The following is a 19,845-nucleotide window of genomic DNA, read 5'->3' as shown; positions in this document are numbered from 1 at the left end:
TTTTCAATTTCATGTGTCTTGTAATTATTAGGTCTGGGCAAAATTTAATTTACGTCAGAGTAATTTCAGTAATTATGCATTACTCTTGTGAGGCGAAATTAAGGAAAGCACGCAATTATGCCAGCCTGAGTAATTAAGAGGAAAATAGGGAGGGGAAGTCAAAAGAACTTTCCAAATTAATACATCTAGGTTGGACCTTCACATTCCATTTATTGTATCTGCTGACCCCATATTTCTTCAAGACAAATTTCATGATATATTGCCAGTAGATTGGTACCATCAATGATTTATTCACCAGTTTTGTGATATGATCTCTCCCTTCCTCTCACTTGAGCTTCTTCTTACCAGCCTGTGCCCCCCAAAACCCTTTGAAGTGTCACCAATACCTCTCCTTCATCTTCCAGAAGGTTCTCAAACTCTGTTGTTTTTATCACTCAGTTGTGCACAACATATCTTTATCATACAAAAATCAGGCATCATTCCTCTAAACAGTAACACCAGCCACCTGATCACAAAATATGTGGTCAGAAAATTAATTGTGTATTCCCATAAAAGTGTGAAAAACTGGATTGTCCTGTAAATCACGGTAACTGCATATCTGTCAGAGAGAAGTTCACACATCAAGGCATCCTTGTTCACCGGGAACATTATTCTTGGACAATATTTAAGGAAAAATGGGAAACAGCTTTACCTACCTATTGGGATACCAAAAGTGTCAACAACTGCTTCCACGAGACCCAGAATAAAGAGTGCGCTGGCACAGGCGTTGCCCAGGAAGAACATCATGCCAATGCTGCCGCCGAACTCCGGACCCAACGCTCGGCTGATCATATCTGAATCAGAGAGTCAAGGATGGAGACTTCAAGTTTCAAAACATCTGTGGCATGGTCAATTCAGCCGTGTACTTCCAGGTGTAAGATGCAGAAAAGGCAACAGGAGGATGGATGCATAACATTTACAATATAAAAGATGCTAAGAAACAACAGTCAGTGGCTGGCTTCAAAAGCTGCATTATACAAAAGATGTTTTCGAGCTTCAACAACTCAATTCCACACCTTATTGTGAGAAGTTGGCCTGGTATATGCTGTCCACTAGTTATAGTGGGCACCTTGTACCAGTGCAAACAACCCTTATTGATGATTAGGTTTAAGACAACCTTTATTGAAAGCTATCCTAGTGGTAGCTATGGAGAGCAGCCTTCAGGCTAAGTCTCGAAGGAATGTAAAGCAGCTTGGTTTACCAGTTTATAACCTCCTGCATGACCAAATGAAAGGAGAACCACACAAGGTGTATATATATAAAATATATGTGTTTATTACTAAACACTCTCTACTAACCTCTTTATGAGATTAGAGAGCAAGATACACAATATTAAAGCACTAGAACGACAGTAAATAGCACAATTCACAGTGGGCTCCAGGGGGAGACCAAACCATATACTAAGAAAGTGGTATAACAAACCCGACTTGACGAGACACAGTGCTGAGAGCATGTAGAATCGCTGGGACCCCAAGGAACCACCCAAAGTAGTGACACAGGAGACCCACGGGGGACGGGTGCAGTGTGTGAACACACGCGTGAGCGCCTTACAACTCTATGGGAAAATTGCGGTTGGAAAATTACAGTTTAAGGACACTTCGAAGAGGACTTCAAGCAAACCCTTTGGAACATAGAAGATTCTAAGGCCAGCACCCTTGTGAGTCCTGAGGTACCTGTGTTATCTATCCCAGAGGAGCCGGGTGCATATGGATCAAGTGGTGTCGGAAACCCTCGGCATTTTTAATGGCGTGAAGTGAGAAAGTGCTGCTGCCGGGAAGATGAAAAGTGTCCGGTGGAATCCAAGCCTGGATCTGAGGTGAGAAGAACCTGAAAGCAGAGGGGACAGAGTCTGGGTTACTTCAGAGTAACCAGGGGCACAATAGACGAATGCCCACCGATGTCGGGTGCTTCAGGTGTGAATATGGGATGCTTGACTCTGCACCCACGAGGACCAGGAGACGTCAAAAATGACCAACATCTGGAGATGAGCTGTCTCACAAAGGATGTTGAGTGCTGGGGGGGTCAGTGTCCGGATCGAACATCAACAAGCCTTGGCAACTGCAACCCACGCAGGCAGAGGAAACAGGTTACGGTGAGGACCAGCAAGGTCCTGGGGACTCTCCAAGCAACGGAGAGTCAGGACACATCTGGAGCAGCCAGGGAAACCCAAGGAAAGTCAAAGTTATCTTCACAGAGACCCACAGGCCAACGGACCAGGGATCGCGAATGGACCTCGAGCTGAATCACGAAATACTAGCCCACGGAACATTCGTAGTGTGTAGGCTGGAAATCTTCAGCTGAAATACTGCTCGAAAACAGGACTACACGTAGCCCAAAGCACAGCCTCAGGGATTGCCAAAAAGCATATGCTGCTGCAAAAGTACACAGGGGTTCGGGTTGCACGGTCCCCACGAGGGATACTGGTCTCAGAATTGCTGAGAGCTCAGATTAACCTCGGAGACGCTCAGGAACCCACCTCCTGTGTTGCAGAAATATTTGGAGTCCTCAGGAGCTCGGGAGATGCAACCTGGTCAGATGCTTTAAGATGCCTGCTGCTGCAGGGGAGTAACTCCTTTACTTCAAGGGAGATTCTTCTGTCATCCAGCGAAGTGTAGATCATTGAAGTACTTGGTTTCTGCTTGCAGAGTTTAGTCCAGGGAAAATCTAAAGTCCTGTAGTCAGGGTTCCTACTTTATACCCAAGGAAGGGGTTGGACAAACTGTTTGGACCCACCTATGGGAGGGTCAGGACAGAGGGGTGGCTACACCCATGTCCTTTGTCCAGTTTTGCGCCTGAGCTGGAGAAAATGACTCCTGCAACCGGTTTGAACTGGACTATGTACAGGGGCACCAAATGTGCCCCCAGCGCAGACTTTCAAACACTCTCAGAGTGCACCCACCCAGCCCCAATACACTAAATCCTGTCTGGGAGGTGGTCACATCTCCCTGTGACAGGAAACCTATTGTCAAGCCTTCCCCTTACCCTGCTCGAGCTCAGCTCAGCAGTAGGAGGGCAGACTCGTTTCTGTGGCTGGCAGCCTCCAGTTTGTGATGCCCAGGTCATGAAAGCTGGTACCGGTGTTTCACATAAGTCCCTCTAGAAGGGTGGAATCATACCTCCTCCCAGTTACTGGCGGGGAGGTATGATTCCAAGGTGTTTGACACCAAACACAACATGTTTCTAAGCAGCTGTTTTAAAGTTACCATTTACTGCAAGGTTATAATGCACTTAAATATATATGGTTGGCTGCATCACAATGATCAACACAATTATGCAGTACTAAATCTCAATGAACCATGAACTGTATCCGTCGTACTGTAATGCTTCTTTTTATTCTTTTTATTTTCTCATGAAGTGTAGATCCAAATCAAAATTAGCTTCAAAGTCCATTCAATAGAACATGAAAAACGTGGATTGACTCATTCCCCAATCCCAATGCATTTCGGGTGCATCCAACACCCTTCATCAGGGGAAATCACCAAACCAATACATCCAATTATAAATCAATATTTCATCATTTAAAACATATGTATAACTGGGTGATAGACCCATATTCTCTGGGAAGGTTCGATAAAGTTCAGCGTGAAATGAAAAGATCAATAGATTGCAACGTGCATAGAAAGTGAGGAGTAAAGCAATTCTACAACATCAAAGCCCATTGAAAAGTAAACAAGAAACGGGAGGAAAGAAAATAAAGACCCCCAAATCCACCAGTGCACCCTCAAAAGTGTATGGCTGATGCCATAACTATCTTAGTTGAATCAAAGTGACTGTGCCATAAATTATAAATGTTAAATGAATCTACCTTTCTAAAGTCCACCTAAAATATAAAACCAGACTCAGATGAAATCAGTTGCTGCGCAGTGCGATAGTGCCCGTCAAGTCAAACGTGAAGAGACCTTGAGTCCAGATTACACGATGTTTTAAAGAGTGGCACAAACAAGAAATGAGCCGTAGTGTGAAGGTTACACAGATATGTAATTAAGTAAAAGAAGCAAAACTCACCAGGCATCCAAATACGCTGAAAAGAACCAAAATGCTTCTTTATTGATAGTTCAATGAAACGTGCCGGTCCGGCACTAAACTTTATTCTGTAAATAATACACGCCGGTAAATGTAGGCTTTATAATAGCAACTCGTCCCATAGGTCAGCTCACCCCCCCCCCCTGTGAAAAGTACTCACTGATGCTGCCTTCTCAACTGGACTACATCGATTCCAAGCCCCTCTCCAAGTAATTGCGAACGCCAAGAATCAGAGGCTGCCAGCCGCGCAACAATTAAGTCACTAACTCGTATTCACCCTATCACGACAAACGTGAAGCACGTAACATGCTAGTTCAAAAAATAAATGAAGGACTAATATCTGTCTAAATCCCTGCAGAATAAAGGCGGCCATGTTGAGAGAACGAGTGAGGTGATAATCAGAAACTACTCCAAATACCACTACGAAAGTGCTCACCAAAACAAAGTGCGATTAATGTAAAGTCAAAAAAGAGAGAATGTAAAAAGGAAAAAGTTTAAAAAGTCATTTTGAAATTGCAATCATATTCTGGGACAAGCAGAATGACAGTAAATGAATAAATAAATGAATAAATAAATGAATAGTTAATGAACAACTACCTGTAGTACCATTCGAAAAGACTAACAGCATGATCCTAAATGTGTAGTTGAAACAGTAATGGCGCCTAAATCCATGAAAAGATTAACATTACACTGTATGCATACTTCTTTCTGAGGGGATCGTCCCTCATCCATCTTAAATAGCATCAACATCAAACCATGTTACATGCGAAGTTATGTAAACAAACATTGCGTCATGGATTATCACACCATATCCTGTGCATAAAATGCATACCAATAAACTTTTCTACATTACTCTGTTCACGTAATGCATTACAGATGAACTTGTTAGAACAATTTACATAGATCATCAACATCACAACACGTTCCGGTGGTAAACATCACGATAATTAACTATTCCGATGGCATCAAAATTGCACATACATACGCGAACTGTTTTTGCTCGTATTATTCAAATCAACAAGGTAAGTGTTACCGATGTGCTCAAAACCAAATATCAAAATGTCAAGGAACAAAATAAGAATGTTATCTTAAAAGCAATGTGACAAGTATCGCCTTACTACAAGATATATCTATTAATCACAATACAAAATAACAATTTCCCTTTGCATATTCAAAGTATTCCCCTACAGGAAGCAGGATAGCTCCAGCTTGTCATTCAGACCCTTAGGGCTCATGATGTCTAAATATCTGATCCACAATGTCTCTCTCTGAGTAATGTATTTTGACATGTCTCTGTATTGCGATTCTCCACAGTTTCTAGCACAGTGAATCTCAATTGTACAATTGTGTGATGTGCATCTACCCAATGGCTTGCTAAAGGTGAACTCAACACTCTCGTTCTGATCCTACTTTTGTGCTCTGTTATGCGAATCCACAAGGATCTTTCGGTCTTCCCCACATAGTACATGCCACATGGACATCGTATTGTGTAAATAACATTTTGGGTGTTGCAGTTAGCTGTAAAGTGCAGTTTAATGGGTTTACCTAACCAAGGGTGTGCGATAGATGTACCTGTAATCACATTATTGCAATGGGAGCAATTGTAACATTTCAACATCCCCTTGTGTTGATGAGTTTCATGTGTTTCTTTCTTCTTCAATAACTCTCTTAGGTTATTGGATCGTTTGTATGCAAAGATTGGATGATCCTTAAAAAGGTTGCCAAAATCGGGTTCTGTTTGTAACAGATCACATCTATTCAAGATCACTCTCTTGATATCAGGTGATTGGGTTGAGCATGTGGAAACAAATACTTCTCTTTTCTCTGTGAATTTCACTTTCTTTTCCAATAGCATTGGTCTAGAGAACTCTTCTAATCTATCTGCTGATGCTTCCACTAATTCCCTGGGGTATCAGCCGTCCTAGAAAACTCTGCTTTGCAGCTTCCAATGTCTCTTTTGATTGAACTGGATTTGATGTAATGTGTTTTATCCTTAGAAATTGGGAGAAAAGAAGAGGTCTTTTTAAAGACTCAGGATGGAAACTATCAAAAAGTAATGTGTTGTTATGATCTGTGGGTTTTTTAAACACATTGGTGGTAATTACTGAGTCTTGTAACTCAATGCTAACATCCAAATATGATATTTTCTGCCTGTCCAACGTAAATGTAAACTGGCTCCTCGGATTAATGTCATTGAGGGAAACTAACTTTCTTTCTAACTCATGTTTTACTCCTTGCCACATAATAAAAATATCATCAATATATCGCCGATATATGATGAGATGATCAGTCCATGATGTATCGTTAAGTACATTCTCCTGTTCAAACTTCATCATGTAGATGTTTGCATAGCTAGGTGCCCCTGCAAATCCCATGGAAGTGCCATTGGTTTGTAAGAAGTATCTCTCCAGTCTAATGGTTTGTGAGTGGTGAAACGCATCATACATCTGGCCCTAAATCTCTTCGGCATTCTCCACAAGTAACCAGTCTTCGTGTCTGCCTCTTCCAGATTCCTAGGTCTCTTTATACCTTTCTCCCCAATGATTCTCTATGGAGAGGGGAGGGTGGATGAGGCACTGAGCAACTTTCTGTATCTACATCACTACATGAACAATGCCTCGGCTAGAGGCGTATCCGAAAGTCAAGCAATTGTATGAAAAACATGCTTCCTTCTGTATGAGCTCTGTGCTCGGCCCGGTGACATTGCAATCTTTCTCACTACAAGCAACTTTCTAAACATCAGAAAGGAAGATTTCCTCTTTGCTGCATTTCTCCGTTGTTTATTTTGGCATAACTAAAGTCCACCTGTTTGTAGAATAATGACAATCTTACAAATGTTATAATTCAAAATATTACTTTCCTCGGCCCCAAGCCTTTCACATACACACTCTAAAGGATTAGTGGATTCATGTTTATCATACAATTAGTTTGCCCTGAATATAGCATTTACATTCCATCATAAATAAGCAACCACATAGGTCACTGCATACAATTATTGTTATTTAATATCCGTTAGTCATTGCCGACCTCAATATTTTATCAATATTAGAAGATTGAAAGATTGTGTTGCAACCTGCCTGTACTATTGAATGTCTTGGGTGCCAAATACCGAGGCATCATAGTCTTTCATCCAGCTCATGCCTCTTTAATTCAAGACCAGACACTCCTTGTCCCTTTATCTCACTTTTGCAGTCTCCTGCTTTCTCCAATTGCCATAGTTATTCTGTCTTTCTCTTCTTCTTTCTTGCCCCTTTGTGTTTTTTATCTTATGATCTATCTGGGTCAAAGTCTGAGAATGAAAAATAAGTGCTGATCCCTACAAATGAGTGCTGGTGGGCTCCCCCTGCAACAACTGGCTCAAATTAAGCAGTCAGTGGTGTAGCTGGGGGTAGAGGGTGGGGGGACAGTACCGGCACCGAGAACAAGTCGCCTGTCAGCCACACCCCTCCACCCCGCTCTTACCTGCACTCAGGTGGCAAACTTAGGGGCTGCCCCGAGGGGCAGTACGTCTAGCTACGCTACTGTAAGCAATGGGTACATGCAAGTAGTTGCACATAATTTGCTGAACTTTTTTATTACCAGGCTTGGAGCTTGTGACCTTTGTGTAACACAAACATGTATGCGACAAACTCCTTCACTACTGAACCCATGGAGATATCTTACAGAGAATACAGGACTATGGCCCACACCGCTCACACAACACTCCGCAGTGCAAATAGTCATCATCAGAAGACTTTATTCGATTTAAACATAATAAATGATAAAAGTACATACAATTCATAACATTCATCAGTCTGAAAACCATCTTTAAAAAAATGGCTCTCATATCACCAGTTTAAAAAAAAAATCTTAAAATAATGGCTCACATATCACATGACAGAATAAAACACCCCTGCTGACAACCATGATACATAAAAGCAAACATCGAAACTAGGTATAAATTGCAAGTATAACAAAGCAGTGCATATAGTCACCTACTGAAATATTTTATGATAAGTCAAAACTGTGCCCAGATGTCACACACACCCCAGTATGAAGTGTAACACTCACTTGAGCTATTGTGCAAGTATTCTACTGCTAAATAGAGATGCACCTTCACAGCAAGGGCATAAACTATCCTAAAAGGTGTTGTGACCAATGAAATAAGCCATGAGAGTTTTACCATTGCTTGTTTAATTTGTGTATGTCTTTGAGGGAAGTGTTTTGGAAAAAAAAACATATGTACTGGTAGACACTGACCAGTACTCTGCCCCCTCTCTGTGCTAAGAAAGAACATGTCACCAATCAGAAAGCCCATTGCAATCTCGTTTACAGCACAGTCGAAAAAAACATTTCCAAAAGAAGTGTTATTTCTTAACCCAGCAGAACAGTGATGTTCAGCTTGTTATCATTTTGCTCTTCAAAAGTAGCTTCCTTATTGGCTGATCTGAGGTCATAGTAACCTCAGAATGAAAAGTCTGAGGGCCGGAAGTGAAAGATCCTGTATCCTGCATGGGGGACTCAGTGGAGTAACAAAACTTGAGGGGGCACCCCTGCAAAGTACATGGAAGGACCCCCCAGACCCAGTCAGGAGCCGTCAGGCCAGGGCCCAGCTGCCTGTGCGCAGTGCCTAAGCAGGCCCCCTGGAACTCAGGGGGCCCCCGCAATGCAGGGGCTGTGGGAGCTAATCTTACACCATTGGGGGGACTTCCAAAGAGACCCTCATAAACCATGGACAAAGAGGCTTTGTAGTGAATGAACACTTCCCTCCCCTGTCTATCCTCAACTCTGTCTGCCCTCCACTCTGTCTGTCCTCCACACTGTCTGTTTCTCTTCCTGCTCCTCACATAGTCTCAAACTGAGCCCCTATGCACCGATAATGTTCCCATTTACCTGCTCCACGCCTTTGTGGTTAATTTTTCACTCTTTCCATGTAACTGTACAAATCCCTATTTGTTTAATTGGAAAATTGTTTAGAACAAAACGTTATCCTTTTTGAATTCTTACTCTCAAATCTGTCACTCTAAAATTAATCTTTTTAGTTTCCAATAAAATCTTCTCTGGCCTACAGCAGGGCCAGCTTGATGTTTTAGATTTCATGTACTTATTTTCAGGTAATGCAAGCAGTGTCATCTTAAAAATATTGGGGGCCAGGCAAGAAATGTTTTGGAAGCCCAGTTCAGAACAACTGTAAATGTTATTACCCATTTTGTGCCAATTTATGTCACATAATGGCAAACAGTAAAGATGTATACATAACGGATTGAGATAGGGGAAGAGACAGAAGTGAGATAGAGAAAAAGTCCACTTCCCCAAGGGCCCCCCCTGTAAGTTGGGGGCTTTGGACAATCGACCACTTTGTCCATGCATTAAAAAGTCTCTGAGCTTCCATCCGATCATAAGCTCTGTAATGTGGTCTTCTGTTGTGTTCAAGGCATCGATATAGTGAACATAGAGGCTGATGTTGCCTGGTAGCAGGGTGTGTGGTCACGGATGTGCGATGATCGCACGGCACTGGGAACAGTTGTGAGTTTGTGTCTATGTTGTTCTTGGGGTGGATAGGTGAGTTGGGGAAAGTAGTTTGCTTAAATGAGGCATTGGATTGAAGTGACAATAAAGGTGGGTGGTGGGTATACTACCAGAGTAGCGCAGTATGCATATCCCTCCTCCACTGTTTGTGTCTCTCTACCAAACTGTGTGTCACTGTCTTGCAGCCCCCTGTGTCTCTGTCTCACTGCAAGTGTCTATGTCTCATGGTTCCAGTGGATTTGTCTTCCTGTCCCAATGTTACTGGCTCACATTTTTAGGTCTCGCCTTGCGTTGCAGCGCATGCGTGCTGCTCGCTCTGTGAGACCTCTTGTGATCAAGGAGATTTCAGAGGGGGACTTGAAGCCCCGCCCATCAATCCCATTGGCTGGCGTCATCCTTTATGCAAACCGCTGGCCTCCTGTTGGAAATGAGGCTTATTTGTTACCGCCCTGTCTCCTTTTCGTCCGGCACATCCGGACTGGATTGTCTACAGGCGGTCACGGGGAGGACAGGGGGATATCAGCACACTCTGGATGCTTTTCCGCTGAGACAGCAGCATGTTCATTTTTGCATCGCGCTTTCACTTAAAGTGAAAGTGCGATGCAAAAATGAATACGCTGCTGTGTGCGTAATGGCGACAGCTTGTCTACTGAGAGCTATTTAAAAGAATCACAGCGTGCCGCCGACGTGTGCACTCTGCCCCCAGCTTGGGGCTCGCAGTGACAGTGAGTTAAAGCAGTGCTAACAGGCTCACACTCTCTATAATATAGCAGTACATAATTGTAATAATTTCTCGTGGTGCGGCTCTGACGAACAGCCTGTCATTATTGAAGTATCGTCCATTGACATACTACTACATGCCGTCGGGCTGCCGGTGGCACGGGGACATCACATCCGATTCCTGCTGCTGGAGCGGGGCGTTTGAGTAAGGTGGCTCTGCATATTTAATGATTGGGCCCCTCGCAGCAGTGCAGCAGGCTGGTCACACAGCTTGGGCCCCCGCCGTGCTATATCTCTGCTATTTTACCCCGCCGCAGCCACCAAATTATTGCTGCAGCCGACTCAAGGGAGACGGAGTCGAAAAGTCGGTGACCCACCAGGTCTGTGACTGGGTAGCCCCAACTGCGACTCACAGGAGTCAGGACAGCCTCACTATCAATGTGGACTCGGCCGCGGGCTAGACAGCAAACTCGAATTTCAGCGACCTGCGAAAGCTTGACTCGGCCTCGCCTGAACTCAGCCAGCCTGCATTGAAGCACCACCCGCCACAGACAGTCCTCCAGACATACTCTAATTTGCGGCCGGGCCGTGACCCAAGTAAGTAACAAACGGGGTGAACTTATGCGTGAAGTGCGCCTAATGCATCTTGGTTCTGTGTTTTGTTGCAGTTTTATATAGTGTGAACTCAAGCTCCGCTCTCACTTTCATAGTAGCAGGCATGCTGTCGCCGGACTGCCTGAAACCTGCTCTCCCCGCCCCCACTACTCAGCAGGAGCAGCGGTGCCACCGAGTCATAAACGCCGTCTGGCAGGAAGAACAGCAGTCTGCAAGGTTAACTGGTACAGAATCATCTAAGTGCCCTTTAAATGCAGCGTGTGCGCTTGAAAAAGTGTTTCTTCACCTTGCTGTATATATGTTGGTTTCCACTCCAGTTCTAGAATGTTCCAAGTAATATGCAAATTCAACAGATACTAATCTAGGGCTGAACGAGAGTAAATCCCAACCACACCAGGCAAACACTCAACCTCAAGAGGCAACACGCTTCCAGGGGAGCACATTTCCTCCGCCAGCAAACATTAAATAACATTACTTTGATAACAACAGAGGAATAAAGAAAAACATTAGGCGCACTACTTTGTCCCAGCGCAAACGACCACTCTTCTTCAGAGGTTCATCCTGCCATTGAGACTGTTCTTTCTTTTTGTTTTCATGGTCCCATATTTCAAGGCAGCCTTCCTGTCTCTGTGCCTCCGCACTCCACGTATAAACGTGTCCAAGTTACTCCGTCTCTGTTGTCCATGTCTTCCAATCCCATGGTCTTTGTCTCTTTCTACAGATACAGGAGTCAGTCCACGGTGTCTTTGTCCCAATGCCCAAGTTACTCTGTCCCTGTTGTCCGTGTCTTCCTACTCCATGGTCTGTGTCTTTTTCTTCAGGTATAGGAGTCACTCCACGGTGTCTCTGTCCAAGTTACTCTGTCCTTGTTGTTCATGTCTTCCTACCCCATGGTCTGTGTCTCTTTCTTCAGGTATAGGAGTCACTCCACGGTGTCTCTGTCCAAGTTACTCTGTCCCTGTTGTCCGTGTCTTCCAATCCCATGGTCTGTGTCTCTTTCTTCAGGTGCAGGAGTCAGTCCACGGTGTCTCTATCCCAGTGTCCGAGTTACTCTGTCCCTGTTGTCCGGGTCTTCCAATCCCATGGTCTGTGTCTCTTTCTTCAGGTGCAGGAGTCAGTCCACGGTGTCTCTATCCCAGTGTCCAAGTTACTCTGTCCCTGTTGTCCGTGTCTTCCCACCCCATGGTCTGTGTCTCTTTCTTCAGGTATAGGAGTCACTCCACGGTGTCTCTGTCCAAGTTACTCTGTCCCTGTTGTCCGTGTCTTCCAATCCCATGGTCTGTGTCTCTTTCTTCAGGTGCAGGAGTCAGTCCACGGTGTCTCTATCCCAGTGTCCAAGTTACTCTGTCCCTGTTGTCCGGGTCTTCCCACCCCATGGTCTGTGTCTCTTTCTTCAGGTATGAGCCACTCCACGGTGTCTCTGTCCCAGTGTGTCAGAGCCTCCCAAGCTCAAGTCTTATGTGTCAGTGTCTCCATACTCCATTATGAGTCTTATTGTCTCCCTGTCCCTCTGTCACCATGCAAAAAAGTATGTTTCTCAGATATCATTGTTTGTATTTCTCTTCCTTGATCTGTAGGTCAGTGTCTCGATAGCCTAAGTATTTCTTTTCCAGTGTGAGTGTCAGTGTCTTCCTTTACCAGCAGCAGGTGTGTTTCCAAGTCCGATGAACAATATCACCCTGTCTCTCATCATCCGATCACAATTTATGTTATGTTGCCTTACTTTTTTTTACTAGTTACTCACATAGTGCACTTCTCACACTGTATATCCTGGTAGTTCTCTGGGTTCTCACAGACGTGGAAAGAACACGGGGCATTGGTGTTCCTCTCAGCCTGAAGCCTGGATCAGCTTTGTACCACAGTGTTGTTCGACTCTTTCTGGCTTGAACAGTATTTAATTGTTCCAGCTGACGCGTCTCCGATCTCATTGCCTGTGTCTCCCTGTCCTGGTATTTGTGTCAGTGTCTCCCTGTCCCAAGTGCCTCTGTGCCAGAGTGGGCGGCATTGTCTCCCTGTATTCTGGCTATTTCCACACCTAAGTCCAGCTATTTCAAGTTCTTCTTCCCAAAATGGGGAAACATTCTGCCTAACTGTTTAGGTTGAGTCTATCAGTCAGTGTAAGCCGATCTGGTTAGCAAATACCTATTGTGCACTTACCAAAAACCTCTAATGGGTTTAAAGCCCACCAATGCTTGTCATTGGTTGGTTTTATTGTCAATCTCATTTGCTTACTTCCTATTTGATGGCTTTCCTTGTCCCAATTTGCCCATCTTGTGTTTGAGCTAAGTGTGGTCGTAGTTATCCGCTCCGCCCCGCCTGCGGAGTGTGCATAGTGCTTCCTACTTTGCAGTCCGTGAAGTAGGCGTAGCAGGCAGGCTACGCACACGCCACGGCGGAGCAGAGTTGCCCGCCACCCGCCTCCCGTCCGCCCTCATTTTAAAATCACTTACAATGTTTAAAAGTAAGGAGCTGCGGCGTCCCGGGGCTCCCTCTTCCTGCTTCATTGCCAACTTTTTCCTCACAAATGCGCATGCGGGGGCGCCCGGGGGGGGGGTCAGAGCTGAGGTGGCATTTGACAGTTTCCACCCACCCAAACAGTACCGCCCTATCTCCACACAAGCAGCAGCAGCAAGATCTGTTTCTACAGCTGATAGGGCACAGCATCGAGCACTCAATCACACTCTAGGCCAGAGAGATCTGTGCACCAAATACCACCGAAGACATTCAAATTACAACATCCAGAAAGGCAGCAGTGGTGTGACTTTAATAGTCTTAAAATCCTGGTATAATGTGACCAGAGTTAATCGCCTGCTCAGCTAACCCTTCATTTGAAACCCATTTGCAGATGTTTTCGATACGGGTTCAACAGTTTTTAGGCAATTTTCTCAAATGTTATTCCGGCACACCTGTCCTCCTGCAAGAAGAGAGTGCAGCAAGTTCTACATTAGCATCACAAAGTGGTGCTAATGGATTCGGGTTGTTATTTTCAGCATCTGCTGGGGAAGGAGGGTGAGGGAGGAAGAGGCTGCTGTGCTGAGTGGGCTTCAGGATGCCTGCCCTGCAGTGCACAGGGGCTGGTGCTGACAAACAGGGTACGGTACTGCACTGCACAGGGGGTGTTATGGGTGAAGAACAGTAACCTTTCCCGCAGTGCGGTGCTGCAGCCTTTAGAGAGGTGAGGTGACTCGCCCACTGTTCAGAGGGGCTGTGGCTGGAAGAATGTAGGAGATGGCCCTGTTGTGCACACGTGCAGATGCTGGAAGAGTGTAGGACATGGCCTTGCAGTGCACACGTCTCGCAGCTGGAGGAGTGTAGGACATGGCCTCGCAGTGCACAGGTCCCACAGCAGGAGCAGTATAGATTATGGCCTTGCAGTGCACAAGTCCCACAGCTGGAGAAGTGTAGGACATGGCATTGCAGTGCACAGGTCCCACAGCTGGAGAAGGCAAGGACATGGCCCTGCAGTGCATAGGTTCTGTAGCTGGAGGAGTGTAGGACATGGCCTTGCAGTGCACAGGTCCCACAGCTGGAGAAGTATAGGACATGGCCTTGCAGTGCACAGGTGCTGCAGCTGGAGGAGTGTAGGACATGGCCTTGCAGTGCACAGGTCCCACAGCTGGAGAAGGCAAGGACATGGCCCTGCAGTGCATAGGTGCTGCAGCTGGAGGAGTGTAGGACATGGCCTTGCAGAGCACAGGTCCCACAGCTGGAGAAGTGTAGGACATGGCCTTGCAGTGCACAGGTGCTGCAGCTGGAGGAGTGTAGAACATGGGCCTGCAGTGCACAGGTGCTGCAGCTGGAGGAGTGTAGGACGTGACCCTGCAGTGCACAGCTCATGCAGCTGGAGCAGTATAGGACATGGCCCTGCAGTGCACAGGTCATGCAGCTGGAGGAGTGTAGGACATGGCCCTGTGGTGCACAAGTGCTGCAGCTGGAAGAGTGTAGGACATGGCCTTGCAGTGCACAGGTCCTGCAGCTGGAGCAGCATAGACATGGCCCTGCAGTGCACATGTACCGCAGCTGGAGCAGTATAGGACATGGCCCTGCAGTGCAAAAGTGCTGCAGCTGGAGCAGTATAGGACATGTCCATGCAATGCACAGGTGCGGCAGATGGAGTAGTATAGGACATGGCCCTGCAGTGCATAGGTGCTGCAGCTGGAGCAGTATAGGACATGTCCCTGCAGTGCACAGGCACTGCAGCTGGAGTAGTACGGGACATGTCCCTGCAGTGCACAGGTCGCACAGTTAGAGAAGTATAGGACATGGCCCTGCAGTGCACAGGCGCTGCAGCAGGAGCAGTATAGGACATGGCCCTGCAGTGCACAGGTCCCACAGCTGTAGCAGTATAGGATATGGCCCTGCAGTGCACAGGTGCTGCAGCTGGAACAGTTTAGGACATGGCCCTGCAGTGCACAGGCATTGCAGCTGGAGTAGCACAGGACATGTCCCTGCAATGCACAGGTCTCACAGCAGGAGAAGTATAGGACATGGCCCTGCAGTGCACAGGCGCTGCAGCAGGAGCAGTATAGGACATGGCCCTGCAGTGCACAGGTCCCACAGCTGTAGCAGTATAGGATATGGCCCTGCAGTGCACAGGTGCTGCAGCTGAACAGTTTAGGACATGGCCCTGCAGTGCACAGGCATTGCAGCTGGAGTAGCACAGGACATTTCCCTGCAATGCACAGGTCCCACAGCTGGAGAAGTATAGGACATGGCCCTGCAGTACACGGGTGCTGCAGCAGGAGCAGTATAGGAAATGTCCCTACAGTGCACAGGTGCTGCAGCAGTATAGGACATGGCCCTGCAGTGCACAGGCGCTGAAGCTGGAGCAGTATAGGACATGGCCCTGCAGTGCACAGGCGCTGCAGCTGGAGCAGTATAGGACATGACCCTGCAGTGCATAGGTGCTGCAGCTGGAGGAGTGTAGGACATGGCCTTGCAGTGCACTGGTCCCAAAGCTGGAGAAGTGTAGGACATGGCCTTGCAGTGCACAGGTGCTGCAGCTGGAGGAGTGTAGAACATGGGCCTGCAGTGCACAGGTGCTGCAGCCGGAGGAGTGTAGGACATGACCCTGCAGTGCACAGCTCATGCAGCTGGAGCAGTATAGGACATGGCCCTGCAGTGCACAGGTCATGCAGCTGGAGGAGTGTAGGACATGGCCCTGCGGTGCACAAGTGCTGCAGCTGGATGAGTGTAGGACATGGCCTTGCAGTGCACAGGTCATGCAGCTGGAGCATCATAGACATGGCCCTGCAGTGCACATGTACCGCAGCTGGAGCAGTATAGGACATGGCCCTGCAGTGCAAAAGTGCTGCAGCTGGAGCAGTATAGGACATGTCCATGCAATGCACAGGTGCGGCAGCTGGAGAAGTATAGGACATGGCCCTGCAGTGCATAGGTGCTGCAGCTGGAGCAGTATAGGACATGTCCCTGCAGTGCACAGGCACTGCATCTGGAGTAGTACGGGACATGTCCCTGCAGTGCACAGGTCCCACAGCTGGAGAAGAATAGGACATGGCCCTGCAGTGCACGGGCGCTGCAGCAGCAGCAGTATACGACATGGCCCTGCAGTGCACAGGCGCTGCAGCTATAGCAGTATAGGACATGGCCCGGCAGTGCACAGGCGCTGCAGCTGGAGCAGTATAGGACATGACCCTGCAGTGCACAGATCTCACAGCTGTAGCAGTATAGGATATGGCCCTGCACTGCACAGGTGCTGCAGCTGGAACAGTTTAGGACATGGCCCTGCAGTGCACAGGCATTGCAGCTGGAGTAGCACAGGACATGTCCCTGCAATGCATAGGTCCCACAGCTGGAGAAGTATAGGACATGGCCCTGCAGTACACGGGTGCTGCAGCAGGAGCAGTATAGGAAATTTACCTACAGTGCACAGGTGCTGCAGCAGTATAGGACATGGCCCTGCAGTGCACAGGCGCTGAAGCTGGAGCAGTATAGGACATGGCACTGCAGTGCACAGGCGCTGCAGCTGGAGCAGTATAGGACATGACCCTGCAGTGCGCAGGTCCCACAGCTGGAGCAGTGTAGGACATGGCCCTGCAGTGCACAGGCGCTGCAGCAGGAGCAGTATAGGACATGGCCCTGCGGTGCACAGGTGCTGCAGCTGGTGCAGTTTAGGACATGGCTCTGCGGTGCACAGGACTCGCAGCTGGAGCGGTATAGGACATGGCCCTGCAGTCCTCAGGTCCTGTAGCTGGAGGGTTACAGGACATGGACCTGCAGTGCACAGGCACTGCAGCTGGAGCAGGATATGGCCCTGCAGTGCACAGGTGCTGCAGCTGGTGCAGTTTAGGACATGGCTCTGCAGTGCACAGGACTCGCAGCTGGAGCGGTCTAGGACATGACCCTGCAGTCCTCAGGTCCTGCAGCTGGAGCGTTACAGGACATGGACCTGCAGTGCACAGGCACTGCAGCTGGAGCAGGACATGGCCAGTCCCACAGCTGGAGCGGTACAGGACATGGCCCTGCAGTGCAGCAGGACTCGATGAGTAGGCGCTGCAGCCTGGAGTCGGGCCTGCCACTCACCTGCATTTCAAAGGTACTAGAGGGCTGGCCATGATGTGCTCCTGCAGGGCACAGTAGCCAGGACTGACAAAGAAGCATTGTGGCCCCGTGTGATTGGTTCCCCTGTCTCAGTGTCAGAATCTCCGTCAGCCAATGAACGCATCTCCCTGATTTGATGGCATGCGGTGCACCAGGGTCGAAGTCTCCCATGATTCCATCTTAGTGCTTCGATGACCAGGTGTCAATGGATTCTCTGTCCCAGGGACAGTGATGTCTGAGTTTTCCATCCTAACCTCATGGTATTCCCTGTCACAATGTCTGTGCTTTTAGTTCGAGCCTAGTGGCAGTGCGCATGCGCTGCTAACTCTGCGAGGCATGCTGTATTGGAGTATGCACTGAAAGCCCCACCCACTTTCCACCCATATTTTTCATTGCCATGTGTCATAGTCCTATACAATGACAAATGGTATAAAGGAATAAATACAAAGTAATTTTTGAGTAGAGCACATTTAATTACCCTCTCCACAATTATTATTCTTGCTTGAATGCATCAAAACATATTTATAACCCACATGGACAATAATGCCTACACGATGAAATAGACACAAAAAAGGGAACATATATCACCACATTCTATACATAAATCAAAAAACATATATATAAAACACAATAACCCTAAAAAATGATTCTCACTAGTGTCCCCCTTACAGTTCTGGAAGGACCACTAAGAGGTAGTCCAGGTGGCACACTTAAGGCTAGTCAACTAATACAAGTCGTTCTAGTGTGACACCCTACAATTCGAAACAATCACTACAATGACTCCTCCTTAGAAGTGTCAACGTAACCACGTTTCAGCCTTTATTCTTCTTAGGCCTCCTCAGGACAGGGTTAATACATTGATCTTTCAACCCATCAAAAGACCAGAGTTCATAATATACAGCGCCACATAGGTTTCTCAAATACTCAGGATACAATACGCCTCCCACTGCATGTGGTGGGGCGCCCTCCGTAGGTGCACATATACTCGTTCACCATCTGCGTCTTCGTAAAACAATTCAGAATATTCAAAGATATCAACTCTTATGGAGGTCTGGGGTGTAAATCTCCTATAATTTCTTCTGTTTCTCCGCGGCTGCCAAAATGCTTCCAGTGGAAGCATTTTGGCGGCTGCGGAGAAACAGAAGGACTCTTCTAGGTTTGCGTGACTCTACACGTGCATACCGAAAATGGCATCCTCAGCATCCCTGGACATCTGAGGACAGCCCCGTCCAGTGGATCAATGGCAAATTTTCATGATGTTCAATCACTATGTAAATAATTAAAAATTAGATTAATTGAACGATGTAGAGTATCCAGGGCAATGGTAGCTATCCCTGGTTCATCCTTTGCTGTCGCTGAACACAAGACTCAAGACAGTACTAATAACATAAAGGTAACAGAGCACAAAGAACTGTGGTTTCCACTCCTTGAACTTCTTTAAAGCACTTCACCAGGAAACAGGAGGCTACTGAGAGATGGGAGGAGAAATTTACAATATCGTTGGGGGTCAAAGGGTATGTGATGTTATATCGCAGCAAACTGGTACACGGACCTTCTTATTCCAAACAATAAAGTTCTCAGAACAGAGGGTCAGTGTAGAGAACTGAAATTACAGACAAACATACAAGTGGATTCTAAAAAACAGACAAAGGCTTGATCAGAGAGAAACAAACTAGATTCCAGATCACTTTAAGAAGTATACAATTTTGGCATTAGCCCCACCTTTATAAAAAAAACAAGTGACTTTGAGCTGAAGAAGATATTACAATGTGCATCACAGATAAGAGCATTATGCAGGCAATTTCCAGAGGATGTGAGGGCTCAGGTGAGAGTCAGAGGTCTTCTTAGGCAACCTGTGGAAGTCCTGTTCACAAAGGCCATGCAGCTGGAGTGTCCTAGCCTGGGAGTGGGGAGTCGAGGGTCCCTCTAAAGTTGGAGCTAGACCTCGGTGGTGAGATTAGGTACCTAGAGAGGGGGGTCTACCTGGGGTAGGATGAGGTCACAGTAGAAGCAGAGGGAACAACCTACCTCCATGTCTCATTTTGGCTATCCACAGAACATTCTGTGGATCGCAGATAAGGCTAGATGTCTACTGTTTTCTTCTAGATATTGAGTATCCTTGCTCGGCTAGCGCAAGCTTTGAGATGAGTAAGCGCAAGGGATCCCTGCACACATGTGTGTGGATCAGAATGTTACCTAAATAGGCAATCTGCAGAGGAAACTTTTAAAAGATCCACAAAAAACAAAACCAGACACATGGCTCTCAAAACAGCCATTTTACCAGTGCTTAATTAAAAGATAAATAAATACATTCATGAAATAAGTGCCAGGGCCCAACATATTTCTCAGTATACCATGTAGGAGGCAGATAGCTCCACC

At 46.8% G+C, this 19,845-nt stretch overlaps 1 protein-coding gene across 1 annotated transcript in view; it reads right to left on the bottom strand.

The window, feature by feature from the left end:
• LOC146786162 (solute carrier family 12 member 9-like) overlaps nucleotides 1-19,845 on the bottom strand; it is a 609,812-nt gene that overhangs the window by 485,326 nt on the left and 104,641 nt on the right. The window contains exon 3 of the mRNA XM_085635689.1: nucleotides 696-833. Coding sequence (XP_085491815.1) covers nucleotides 696-833 — 138 coding nt within the window. The remainder of the gene's footprint in view (nucleotides 1-695; nucleotides 834-19,845) is intronic.

This window comes from Triturus cristatus, chromosome 11, assembly GCF_964204655.1.
Source record: "Triturus cristatus chromosome 11, aTriCri1.1, whole genome shotgun sequence".
Classification (NCBI taxonomy): Eukaryota; Metazoa; Chordata; class Amphibia; order Caudata; family Salamandridae; genus Triturus; species Triturus cristatus.
This window is presented reverse-complemented; position numbering and strand designations above follow the sequence as displayed.